Source organism: Rhizophagus irregularis, chromosome 9, assembly GCF_026210795.1.
Source record: "Rhizophagus irregularis chromosome 9, complete sequence".
Classification (NCBI taxonomy): Eukaryota; Fungi; Glomeromycota; class Glomeromycetes; order Glomerales; family Glomeraceae; genus Rhizophagus; species Rhizophagus irregularis.
Window position 1 is genome coordinate 1512181 of NC_089437.1, and position 14250 is coordinate 1526430.

The 14250-nt window shown below is 26.9% G+C and overlaps 5 protein-coding genes across 5 annotated transcripts; 4 read left to right on the top strand and 1 right to left on the bottom strand.

Moving 5' to 3' along the window:
* Positions 1-1386: 1386 nt before the first annotated feature.
* On the top strand, positions 1387-2824 carry OCT59_029371 (uncharacterized protein; the record flags this gene model as incomplete). The annotated part of the gene is made up of 3 exons (XM_025308688.2): positions 1387-1717; positions 1789-2046; positions 2121-2824. The coding sequence occupies 3 exons, from the start codon at positions 1387-1389 to the stop codon at positions 2822-2824; spliced, it is 1293 nt and encodes a 430-aa protein (XP_025169580.2).
* A 2531-nt stretch (positions 2825-5355) lies between these two features.
* OCT59_029372 (uncharacterized protein) lies at positions 5356-5843 on the top strand (the record flags this gene model as incomplete). Its single annotated transcript, XM_025333761.2, has 2 exons — positions 5356-5383; positions 5455-5843. 2 exons carry the CDS (start codon positions 5356-5358, stop codon positions 5841-5843), a joined length of 417 nt encoding a protein of 138 aa, XP_025169579.2.
* A 3186-nt stretch (positions 5844-9029) lies between these two features.
* Positions 9030-9284, bottom strand: OCT59_029373 (uncharacterized protein; the record flags this gene model as incomplete). The annotated part of the gene is made up of 1 exon (XM_025327772.2): positions 9030-9284. The coding sequence occupies one exon, from the start codon at positions 9282-9284 to the stop codon at positions 9030-9032; it is 255 nt and encodes an 84-aa protein (XP_025169578.2).
* Positions 9285-9891: 607 nt separating this feature from the next.
* On the top strand, positions 9892-10296 carry OCT59_029374 (uncharacterized protein; the record flags this gene model as incomplete). Its single annotated transcript, XM_025332626.2, has 1 exon — positions 9892-10296. One exon carries the CDS (start codon positions 9892-9894, stop codon positions 10294-10296), a length of 405 nt encoding a protein of 134 aa, XP_025169577.2.
* An 832-nt stretch (positions 10297-11128) lies between these two features.
* OCT59_029375 (uncharacterized protein) lies at positions 11129-12638 on the top strand (the record flags this gene model as incomplete). Its single annotated transcript, XM_066143551.1, has 2 exons — positions 11129-11379; positions 11459-12638. The coding sequence occupies 2 exons, from the start codon at positions 11129-11131 to the stop codon at positions 12636-12638; spliced, it is 1431 nt and encodes a 476-aa protein (XP_065994660.1).
* Positions 12639-14250: the final 1612 nt, after the last annotated feature.

Below are 14250 nucleotides of genomic sequence, written 5' to 3' on the forward strand. Positions count from 1 at the left end.
TATGTTAGACACCTGATGGTTCCAATTGTATAACTTTATTAAGATCCAACAAAACATTATCATATTCTTGAAAAATATAATACGCAATACTTTGCAGAAACTTTAAAATCGAAACCATATCGTGACCATGTCAAAATTTTATCGTAGGAATTATAATCAAGATCTGCATCGAGCGTTGCAAGTGTTTTGGTAGGTTCATAAATCCACTGTTTGGTATATATAGCCTCAAATCTTTCCACCATCTAATAGCCGTATCGCAAATAAGGTGGTGTAATGTTTTAATAAATCCAAATCCACGTTTTTAGATTTGTTCGGGGTACAATGCTCTCGATACATGTCGTCACGTGTTGGATACTAAATCGTTGGCGATCACTTAACTGCGTAGTAACAATCCTGCAAAGTAACTCTTTTGTTTTTTTGTTTTTTTCGGTTTATTTTTAGACCGAATTTTTTTTTTCAATTTTTATTTTGGTTTATTTTTAAACTGATTTTCTTTTTTAATTTCTTTTTCAGTTTGATTTTTCTAAAACTGAAAATTTTTCTTTTAATTTTCTTTTTATTTTTAAACCAATTTTTTTTGATTTTTTTTCCTTTATAATAGACCTATACTATTTTTGTTATATAATTTTTTCATTTAATTTTATATATTTTTCTATTAATAAGTACATTATTAAAATTATTCTTTTTTTTTTTAGACTTAAATCTAAATCAGAAATCGGGTTGATGTTGCGGTGTTATAGTAAGCACCTTTTTTTCAATTCTCATTTTCAATAATAATTTTTTTTTCATATCTAGTATTTTTTTTGCTAATTTTTTTTTCATTCTTTTCCCCTTTAGATTTGGATCAGTATTGACGAAAATTACATCTGCTAATATGTCGGGATTATCGGGAATTATCCATCGGGATTCAATATTTTATTTTGTTCCACATTAATTGCAATTTCGGAAATGTATTTTTATTCGTAAATACCGAAACGGTCATCGGGTCCCACATTAAAAGATCTTCAATATTTTAACCCTTTATAATAAACAAAATGATCCTAACATGTCAAATGTGGGACAAATATTAACGATGGTCAAATAGTTGATCATCAAAAGTCTTGGAAATTTTTAATTACCATTCAAAAAGAATGATTTAGTCAATAAGCTCGCTATGAAGAGTCCAATCACTGAAAGTGTCCAATTACTAAAAATTATTTACAGGGTATTTGATCAAATCTGTCGATAAAGAAAAAGTGTGATGATTTACTATTAATTTAATTTCAATAAAGATGCGATCATAACTCCAAAAAATGTATAAAAGAACGTGTTTTTTTATCTGACAGCATTTCATTCTTTTACACTAAAACATTATACTAAAATATTTCCTCTGTAAAGCAATAAGCAATGCAGCAGCAAATTATTTCTTCAAGTTGCAAAGCAACTCCTACCAAATATACGCATAACTCCTTTTCACATCTTTTACAACACACATTATCCTTCAAGTTAATTTTTTTAATCTCTTTAATCTTTTTATCAGTATTAATCGAAGCCGCTCCAGTACCTAATACTCTTGGTCCCATTACATCAATTCCTAATTTACAGAGCTTTGCTAATTACGCTGCTACTGCTTATGTTAAGGCTCCTCTTCAAAATTGGGACTGTGGAGAAATGTGTCAGAGAACTAAGGGTACCCAATTGGTTAAAGATTTTAGCAACCCTCAGCTTAACACAAGGGGTATTTTATATTATTACTGTGCCACACATCGTTAACTTTTTGCGTTTACTAACAAAATAATAAATATGTAGGTTACATAGCCATGGAGCCAGAAAAACAATTAATTATCGTAGCATATAGAGGAACGGAACCAACAAGTATTAGAAATTACATTTCTGACTTCATCATTTATCACGATACTTGGGAACCTGCACCTGGTACCTTGGTACACCATGGATTTCTTAATGCTTGGAACCAAATTCAACCCCAAGTTACCGATGATCTTTTAAAATTAATCCAAGAAAAGCCCGATTTCAGGATCGGATTTATGGGTCACAGTTTAGGTGGTGGTAAGTTCAATAAATCAAAAAAAAATTACATATTTAATTACAACTTTTTAACAGTCTTTTTTTTTTTATCATAGCACTTGCTACATTTTCGGCATTAGATCTTATACATAAAGCGCCAGAATTAGCTAAAAATGAAAAATTGTTTCTTGCTACATTTGGTCAACCAAGAATTGGTGATGAAAAATTTGCTAAATTTGTTGATGATAACCTAAAAGTAATAAGAACTGTAATTCATGGTGATCCAGTTCCTCAATTGCCTCCACCATGGCCAATTCCACTTATTGGGTCCTATAAACATTTTGGTGAAGAATTATATATAAGTAATCCTGATCAAGATCCAAATGCCTTTCAGGAATGTGTGGCTGAAGATCCAAATTGTTCTGCATCGTTATCTTTTAGTGATATAGACCTAAAGTATCATTCGGGTCCCTATTATGGTGTTAATATGAAAGATGCTACTAGAGAGCCCAATGTAAATTCCATTGAAGATTCCAATGAAGGTGACGAAAATTACGATTACTCACCTTATTTCAAGTATGACCCAAATTACGATTATGAGGGAGCTATGAGAGTTAACGGTGTTGATGGTGTTAAGGGAGTTGACGGTACTAAAGGAGTTAACGGTACTAATGAAGTTAACGGTACCAAGGGAGTTAACGGTACCAAGGGAGTTAACGGTACTAAGGAAGTTAACGGTACCAAGGGAGTTAACGGTACTAAGGAAGTTAAAGGTACTAAGGGAGTTAACGGAGTTGACAGAGCTAAAGGTTATAGATAGATTAAATTTTTAATTTTTAGACTTAAAAGTAGATAATAATGTAATTTAATTAATTTAATTAATTTGTTGACTTAAAAATAGATAATAATGTAATTTAATTGATTTTTTTTTAATTAATTTGTTTTATCGCCGTTTTCGAATTACATTTGTCGATTATTGCCTTAATAAAATAAAGAATCACTTGTACTACTACAAACTACAAAAAGAATCACTGATGTCTAACCGTCACCGTTCACGTAAACGATGTCGGACAATTTCCCGACAACCTTTTTCCCTAACATACCCTTTGCCCGACGATGATTGCCCGACAAGACATATTCCCGAATGAACATTTTACCGACATGACACCTTCCCTAATGGACATTATACCGACATGCTAGTTTTCCCGATATGACATTATCCAACATATATCCTGACAGACACGGGTCGCGTTTAACTCACCAACAATTACTTCACCGACAATCATTTCACCGACAAACGTTTCACGGACACATATATAAAATTAAATATAAAAATTTTATAAATATTTTTACATATATCTTTTAATATATGAAATAGGGAATTACGTATTTCTTCGTTAGATTTAATAAATACAAAAAAACTACTAATATAGATTTCCTTAGGGGAATAGCACATACTTTTCACAATAGTTTATTTTTTTTTTAATAAATGTATTAATGTTTTGTTGTGATGATCAAAACTAAAAAGTTTATATATATATATATATATATTAGTAACTGGTAATGCGCATTTCTTTTATTATTTTAATGAAATTTATAATAACATATAAAAAAATAAAAAGAATATAATAGATATAGCTATATGTTATTCACCCGTCTAAGATGGAAGTAAGTATCAATACTTATTATAATCCATGTTAAAGTTCCCTCCCAATAGTCGAAGTGAAATATGTACATTCTCACCTTGTTGAATGTTGTAAGATCTTCCCATTACTTATTTTCGTCTCCCATCACGCCTCTTTATCTTCTCATCACTCCTTTTCGTATCCCATCACTCCTCTTCATCTACCATCATGCCATATTTCTCCTTTTGTTAAAGGAGAGATCAACAATTTGTATATTTATAAATTGAAGCATTTTTTTTTACAAAAACGTTCACTTAAAAGATCTTTTAAAAGTATGTCAAACTCCCCCATGAAAATGACCCCTTGTTTACCCAAAAAGTTTAAATAATAAAAAGATAAATCTTCTCTTCATAATAAAACCAAAGTATCAAAAACAAATTTCTATAATAAAACTTACGGTAAATCGGTTGAAATCGAAATAGGAACCTAAAGAAATCTTTCATATGAAATACTCACTAAAAAAATAGACTTCAAATAATGACGTTGTGAAAACTTTTATGTCATACTGATCGACAAATCACCCGATCTCACTAATTTGATAATTTTCTTTAATCAAGAACAAGAGTATTTATAACTCTGCTTAGCAGTACTTCATATAATCAAATTTGACAAGTTTCTTCAGACAAAATTCAAACAATTCCTGTTTGATATTGCCGAGCCAATAATTGGGTTAACCTGCTTTTTTTACTCCAACTTATTATTACATAAATAACATAAAATATTCAGTTTGGCTTATAAAACCTATAATACATAAATAATTAATTAATGACTTATAAGTTCTATGTAGTTTATTTAAACAATGAAAATTTATATTTTGAGGGTTAACTTTTCTGTTTTAAGGTAATAAACTTACCATAAAAAATATTTCCATTATCTTGTTAAAAAAGTCTCTTATTAAGCCTCTTCATTTATTTTTCGTAATTAGCTGTATCAACTGGATGAGACAACTGAATCTGACGCTCGAGACACTAAAATTTCAGAAAAACTCGTGAATTAGTGAGGTATGCTGTCGTATATATGACATAACGGATTTAAATAGAAGATATGTAAAATGGTTAGCAAATTGTAACATTTGAGATTAGTCTGTGATAATGAGATGCTTAAAACTGATGCATACTAAGAAGTGATAATATAGTTATTGAGTATGATATATACCTCCGATGTTGTATAGTATAGTGTAAAAAAACTATACTGTATAGATAAAAGCTATACTATATAAATAAAAAAATATACTGTATAAATAAAAAATTATACTGTATAGATAAAAAATTATACTGTATAGATAAAAACTATACTGTATAGATTTTCGTCAACTATACTATACAACATCGGAGGTATATCATACTCAATATCATTTAACCGCTAAGAAGTTAAGGAATTTATATGTTATTTAATATATATATGATCTGCAAAATGGTAAGATTCCTAAAATCTTAAGGGATATTTAATTACGTCATTATTGCTTCATCAACTCTATAGGAAAAAACACATGCATAATCAGGTTTCACAACGTCGTTTATCAGGATCTATAAAAGATCGAAATGATTTGATACTCCTGATATTTTTTTTCGCTTGATTTGTTTTTATATATTGAATTTATCTCTTATCACCGTCGAAAATTGTTCATCAATAAACAATAACAAAAAAAAAAAAAGAAAGAAAGAAAATGTCAACAGGGAACTCGCAAGTTAAAGGTATTAGAAGTGTTTTTTGTATTTTATATTTTATTTGATAATTTATCTTATCATTTCTTAACTACTTCCAGCTAAGACTCCAGCTAAGACTTCAGCTAAAACTCCAGCTAAAATTCCAGCCAAAACTCCAGCTGAAGTCTGGGTCTTATCGATGTTTTTTTCTCCATATAAAGCTGTTGAATATTCAATTGAATGTCGCTGCTTTGTCTCCAAGAAACTAGCTCAAGAAGCAATGAGAAGAGAAGCACGACGTCTATACAAAAATTCAGATTGTATTCAAGGAGCTAGAAACAAATACTATAGGGAGCACGAAACGGAAATACACTTTAGCGAGAGCGAAGATGGACCTGATTATCGTAGAGAGTTTGGTTATTGTGAAATTAAATCTGCAAAATTGGAAGACAAAGAAAGTGGAGATGAAGTACCTTCAAGTACAGATGAAGATAGCGATGAATATTGAATAAGGTATTAATGAACATTTTCCAGTTCACTCTCTTATGCCTTGATTAATAATTAATTGTACCGTAAATTTGCTTTCTTTTTAGTTTACATAGTAGTTACTAAAGTTGCTTATCAGTAACGCAATACTCACATTTATAAAGTAATATAATAACAAAGCACTAAAGAAAAATATTGTAATGATAAATTTCTTACTAAAATAAAGCTCACTAAATTGTAAACCCCGGTTAATATAATCACATATTCAATTACAAATTTCAAAGCAATGAGACAATAATAATTTTCCTTTGACTTTAATTCTAAAATTTATTTTCCCAAATTCATATCATTAGACTTCATGATAGTCTTTTAATAATTCTATTCATAGTATGATTCTTAAGTATCAACGACAATAATAGATAATGTTTCAGAATTCTGTCCCGGTAATCTTTTTTTTATACAAAAATTATATATACCAGTAACATATTTTTTTGTTAATGCGTAATTAGGGATTCCATCAATTAAATCTTTCATTATATTGTATTCCTTTTCTACAAGATTTATGTCAGCTTAAACGATCGTAAAAACTATTTGAAGCAAGCAATGATAGAAGATCATTACAAATATTGCACGTCATTTTTGAAACAATTTTGAGAAATTTTTGTATTTACTCATTTAGATCTTGATAAATTAGTAAATTAATAAAACTAACGGTCTTAAGACTGCTGTGGCATAGCAAACATACTTCAGAAAATTAATAAAATAAATAAAATAGAATAATAAATTTTAGCAATTACGAAGTTATAAGTTATATAAAAAAAAATGGTGTATTTCACTTCGAAAAATCAAATATATATTTAATTGAGTATATCGAAATTTTAACGCAATCATTTAAACGATAAATTAATGAATGTAAGGCATAACGATTATGATATCGTCCACTAAATCAATCCTAAGTCAAATCGTTTGCGGTATAACGACCGACCTAATAAAAAAAAATTTTAATTTTGAAAATTGATTTAACGATCAAGCAGAAACCAAATAAACAAAAGAATCAATTTTATTTATTTAAATAAAAAAATTTTTATAACAAACTTTATAAAAATTAAACTAAACTAAAAAAAAAAATATCAATTTTCCTTTTTTAAATAATTTAAAAAAAAATAAGAATTTTAGTGGTTCTAGCCCTAATGTCCCTTTTTTTTACAAATTTACCCAAAAAAGAAAAAATCTATTATCAAACAATAAATATCCGAATTACTTTTTTTATTTTTACTATAAGACAATTAAAAAATTGTTATTTTTTTTTTATTATTATTTATTATTTATTATTATTCACTATTTATTATTAAAAAAAAATATTTCAAACTAAAAAAAGAAAACATTATTGAATAATAAGAAATTAGATTCCCTTTTATATTCGTATCATTATAAAAAATTCAAAGAATTCATCTTATTTTAAAATTTTTTTTACTAAAAAAAATAGAAAAGAAAAAACTATATATTACCATAACTATGAATATAAAATTCCCTTTTAGGCCAGGCAAAAAAAAAAAAATTTAGATTCTCATAATCCGGCTGGGTTAGTTTTTCGAAAAATGGAAATTTTTTTTTATACATATAGTAGAAAAAAATTTTTATCACATGATTTTAAGTTTTTGGCCAATGTGCATAAAAAAATTTTACATATGAAAAAATTTTACATATATAAAAAACGTCGGCCGGCCAGGTCATTTTTAAAATTTTATGTCATGAGAATCTAAAAATTTTTTTGCCTAGCCTTATATATTTACATTATATAAAATCAAAAAAATCGCCTTTTTTTTAAAAAAACTAGCGATTTATTTGGTTACAGCACGATTTTCTGACGGATGATTTCTTGACAAGATATTTGCCTTACAAAAGTTTGGCCAGAGGCATGCAGAGTTATGTACGAATATGTGATCAAATGGCCAGCGTTATTTTGTAAGCGATTTATTGTCTGAAGCGTTAGCGAAGGTTTAACTCCCATTTTTGTCACAATTGACAATTTTATTTCCTTTTTTTTGAATATGTATCATGATTTGTGTAACACTACCTATTTGACCCCTGAAATATGCTAAATACGTTACATTATTTGTGTTTAATATATTTAAATTTTGATAAATAAATTACAATAATTTATATTTAAATATTTTCTTATTCACGTAACAGTTGTAACATGCACTAGCGAGTTATGCACTTATGCAGCGTGAAGAACTTTCCATTTTCCTAGTATAGTTCTTCATTATTATAATAAACTAATAATTATAAAAACAATTATAAAGGAAAGAATCAAATTTCCTTTTATAAATTTTACATTATGTTTTATCATTAAACAAGTTCAAAATAAATCATATTTCATATATTTTACATTTTATAGTCCTAACTCCCCTTTAAACATGAACTCTTGTTTAATAATAAAGATCTATTTTAAACTCATACAGATAAAAATACTTTTTTTTTTGTGAAAATGCACATTTAACGCCTTAATATTTTTCACCCTCTTTTTTTTCAAAAGACCTTCCATCTGGTGTTACATTTATTCACGTAATTTATAATTTTTATAATAAGCTATTCTTTGTTTTAATCAATTTGATCTTAAGAAATTTATATCGGTCATATTAATATGTAATAAATTAACTCATGCGAAAAAATTATACATATATAAATATGTTTCTCTTTTCCTTTATGTTGCACCTCAACGTGGTGATCAGGTGACAATAAGTTTTCCAAAGGCAACAAATAGATTTGTTTACTTTATTAATTTATTAAATTGATTTTTATATAATCCATACTATAAATTAAAAATATTATTCAGATTATTCAATTTTTAAATTTCGTGTTAATAACATGGTCCATATTTTGATGTAAATTAAATTATAATCTCCAGGCACGGCTCTAATTTTATCTGTTTTTCCTCTAATCACTTCTATTCCCTAATCCATTCTGAAAATTAATACCAATATGATACAATTGTCATATCTTAAACTAAAAATTCATTGTACCATTATTACCGAAAAGTAGTTTAAGATTTTATTCTTTCTTGGTAAAATTATGGATGTTTACTCAATTTTTGCAACAAAATATTAATTTTTATTGATGAAATAATATCCTCATAAATGAATCATATGATACAAGATGGAAATAATTACATTTTTTTAACTATTTTTAAACAATTCATTCGAATTTAAAGATTCGTTTCTTTTTGACGTTTTTCACTTCCATCAACAATCCATTCAATAATACCATTATCATCTTCCCTCCTTCTTTTTCCTTTACTATTGCTGACAACGGAAGATGTTTCTTGTACCCATTTCTTCACCATGTGAAGGAATCCTAATCCTTCACTTATTTTTTTATCGGCAAATATTTCTATGTCATCAGGATTAAGCATCTCATTGGTAGTAATTATTATACTTAATGCTACATTCCATCTATTCATATCAAATAAAAATTTTGATTCCTTAGATGTTTTATTTATATTAAAAAATCCAAAACAAGTTATCACGATATCTGCTTCTTGACCTTGTATTTCTTGTGGCTTTGTGACTCTTAAATAAAAGTGTGGCTTTTATCAGATCGAATCTTCCCCAGTATTACCACCAAATTTTTTACCCCCACGTGTTTTATGATGACGTTGTTATTTGTTTTGTGGCTTATGCATATGCCGATACAATTATTTTGTAACACGTATATTTTTATTTTATTCTATATTTCGTTTAAAGAAAAATTTTTTCTCAAGCTTTTTTTCTTTGCAATTAAGAGAAAGCAAACACTATATTAGTAAGTAGAAATATGAAAGTTTACCACATAATATGAATATAATTTTGTTTAATTACTAAAAGTTAAGAAAATGTGTACACAGAAAATCTTTTTTTTTTCGTATTTTAAATAAAGTTTATTGTAGTAGTACATTGTGTTTTAAATAGAAATCGTATTATAGAATTTTATCCAAATTTTATTTGGCTTGAAAGCCATATTTCCAAGTTTGTTTTTTGGTAATTTTTTTTAGTAATTTTATTTTTCTTTCATTTATAGGTAACGGTAATATGGAACCTCTTAGAACCAATAATAATATTGGTAATGAATATCAATACTGCAAAGGGTGCGAGAGAAATCTTCCTTTAAGCGTGTTTATTACTAGTAAAAAATCATACAAATATTGTATTACATGTCGCGAACAAGGCAAAAAAGCTTATCAACAACATAAACAACAGACAAATGCCGAAACTGGTAACCAAATATCAATTGAATTAAACGAATTATATGAATTTTTACCGAAGATTCTTGATGCATTTGAAAAAGAAGAATCTGAAAATCAAGAAAATATAGGAAATCAAGAGCTTGCGTTTTCTTGTACTATAAATATTGTTACGTTAGAAGGAAATTCAAAGGATAGGGCTAACCACATTATAAAAATGATATCAGATATAGATGATTATGTATGGATGTAAGGCAATTTTATTTTAAATGCAATAGATTTTTAATTTAATTTATTTATTTTACAATAAACCAATTTTCAAACATATTTATTTTTGGTTTAAACAATCTAAGATATCATCACATGTATGAAAACAAGTCAAAGTCAATAACTTATTTTTATCGTTGTTCTCAATGGGAAGGTTTGGCCAAAAAAATAAAAAAAACATCCAGATTCTCAAAAACATCGTGATAGGCAATCAATGCATCGTTATACTTGTAACGGCTGCATTAAGATTACTATTTTTGAAGATCTTGCATCATCTAATATAGAAATAAAACATCATTTACATCCAAAAAAAGCAGATACTTCAATTTCACCAGAAATCAAACAATTTATATTGGATAATATAGATTTATTACCGCGTGAAATTTATAAACGACTTGTTGAACAAGGTTTAAATATTAATATTCGACAAAAGCAAGTTCATTTTTCATTAGAACAAATGAAATTTCGTTACTTGCACTTTCTCTCTTTTTTTCGCCAACTAATGATGCAAGTGCCCTAAGAAAATTTACAAAAGTTTTAGTCACTATCACCTCATCTTAGTGACTACCGTGATTTATATATTTAAGTTAGTATTTTCACAAGTTATTAAGTTAATTTCAATAAAATTTATTCATATTATACGTTCACATTCATTATACAAAAAACTTTTTTTGATATATTTAATTTTCCCGATTGACATTACATAATGACATGATCAGTCTTCTAAGTTCTAACCTTATATAGAGGGGAAAAAAAGATATTACGACATAAATGAGGCGCTAACGATGATGATCACTTTAAATTTTCACATTGAAATCATGTCTAAATTTTTTTCGAAATTAAGTCAAAACCTTACTGAATTATTGGATGATAATGAATATTATGATATTTTAATTGAAGTCGGAGAAGAACCTAATATAAAAAACTTTCGTGCACATATGAATATTTTATGTTACCGTTCTCCATATATAAAAGAGATTTTATCATCCAATAAAAAGAAAAGTAACAATTCCTTATCTCATATTAAATTATCAAATATATCACCAGAAAACTTTCATAAAATTTTGATGTAAGTAAATTTATTAAATTTATTTTACCACAATTTATAATTTATCATAACTTAAAATTTATCATAATTTGTATAATAGATATATCTATGGTGGCATTTTTTCTTTGAATGAGCAAAGTACTTCAGATAATCTTAAAATATTAGCCGCTGCTGATCAACTTTACCTTCAAGAATTAGTTGATTATTTACAAAATTATTTTATAGAAAATAAAATTGAGTGGATGGAACAACATTTTGAACTTACACATCGAATAAGTTTTCAATCTAATAAACTATTTAAACTTCAACAATTTTGTACAGATTTTATGGTTAAATCTCCTGAAAAAGTATTTAAATCTCTTGATTTCACCTCACTTCCAGAAAATTCTTTAGTTTCACTTATTAAAAGGGATGATTTACAAATGAAAGAAATTGAAGTTTGGGATCATGTATTAAAATGGGGTCTTGAACGAAATCAAACTCTAATCTCAGATCCTGATACTTGGACTGACAATGATTTCAAAGCGATGAAAAGTACTTTACAACATTGTATTCCAATAATCAGGTTTCATAGTTTATCATCTAACGAATTCTCACAAAAAATTCGTCCATATAAAAACCTTTTCAAAGAACGACATTATGAAGAGTTATTAAATTCTTATTTGGATTCCGATAGTAACCCTAATGATAATATTCCATTTCCTAGAAATTTAAAAATTGATAGAATTATTGATTCGAAGATTATTAATTTAAATATAATTTCAACTATTTCAAGATGGATCGATAAAATTGATTTTAATAGTAATTTTTCATATTTGAGAGAATTATATTTACCATACAAATTCAAATTATTATTAAGAGGGAGTCGAAATGGATTCACATCAAAGAAATTTCATGAATTGTGTGATAATAAACCTAATACTGTTACCTTTATTAAAGTAAAAGGGGTAGAAGAAATTCTTGGTGGATATAATCCTTTAATATGGCAATCTTCTAATATTTGGGGTCAAACTAAATATAGTTTCATATTTTCTTTTAAGAGTAAGAATAACCTTTTAAAGAATGCAATTTTAAGTAATGTAAAGGAAATGAATTATGCAATAAATTATCATCCAAATGCTGGTCCATATTTTGGTTCTGATCTTATAATACATTCATCAGATTCACCGTATGGAGATTTTAATGTAAGTTTGTGTAGACAAAAGTATTACGAAAAAAAGATAAGAGATACTGAAGCAAAATTTACAGTAGAAGATTATGAAGTATTCCAAATTCTTTAAAATATGTAAATTTATTTTTTTGTTTATGATTTATACGTGATTATTTGTAAATTTTTATTGAACATTCTTATTTTAGTTTGTACTGTATATTTTAAATAAACTTACTTTTTTTTGGAGGATAATTCCAATTTCATTTTTATAACATTCTTAATTATAACTTTTCTCGCTTCTGACCCATTTCTCTCTCATCTAGTTAACAAATGTAAATTAATTTTCTTACTTATAGTTCGTAACTAATGATGAATATTTTTGCTATGTCACAAGAAACTAGCTAATTAATTAAGCTGCTAAAGAAATTTTGGTTGTTAAAAAATTCCACACATTATAATTGGGAGAAACTTATAATGTTTGATTTAAAAAATAATAATAATAATAATTCATTAACCGCTTTAACTCGGTTTTAGTCGTTCAATTAATAATTTATTTGATTATTTGATTATTTTCTTTACGAGGATTAGTTATTAATAATGTGGAAGAGGCATAATGTGGAAGAGGCACGATAAAATTTTCAATTTTATTGTCGACAAATATTTTTTTTTGTATAAAATTGGAATTGGAAAAGATTTTGATCGCATGGGCATTAATTAGATTAGTAACGAGATTTAAATGAATGAATAGATTGAACAGTCCGGTTATATTGATAAAAGTATTTATAAAAAATAAATCCTACTTTAAATTACATTTCTCTAAAGATTTAATTACAAATGGAACTTAAATTTATATATAACATATAATAACAAGAAATGTGTTTACACGTCAATAGTAATTGACTCTTTATAGGAATGCCGCAGAATATCCATAATATTTTTTTATCTTTTTTTATATCATGTTTGTTTGACTTTTTTTCTATTTTTATTATTTTCATTATTATTTTTTTTTTATTTATCCCATAATTTATTTTTTTACTTGTAGAGGACTAATAATGGAGGAACTAAGGGAGAATATTAAGGAGAAACCAACTTTTCTGTAAGAGGGTTAGCCTATGTACTATTGGATTGCAGTGACATTACTTGTTTGATGTTCTTCGATTAAATTGATATATTATAGATAAAATTTCTCAGTTTGTTATATCTGTTGGTGTGGCTTGTCTTGCCCTTATCTTTCTTCCCTCTCTCGCTCTTCTCTCCTCACACTTTTCTTGTCTCGTTCTTTCCTTACATACCTTTTCTTTCAGCCCTTCTCTTCCAACGTGTTTGATTTACTGAATGAATAACTAACTTATCATCCTCGTCTGGAGCTAAAAGGTCCACCTTTTTTCCGCCGTCTTCTTCGTCTGGGATTAATTTTATCTTCTTCTTTCTCATCCTCTTTGTTTTATTCTATATTCATTTTCTCGCCATCTTCGTCTGTATTAGAGATAATTTGATAATTTTGAAGACATAATCATGATAATTTATATAATATTAAAAAAAAATAACAAAAAAAAATAGGAATTTTTTTTTCAAAAAGCTATTAGGAACATTGTTTTTTTATTACTAATAAAAAAAATGTTGCATTTGTATTATTTATGTTTAACTATTTGCGCAAAATCTTTTTTTTTATAATTATTAGAAAAATAATATCTTATTATAAAATAATAAAATCTACACTGAATCAAGTAATAAATATTAAT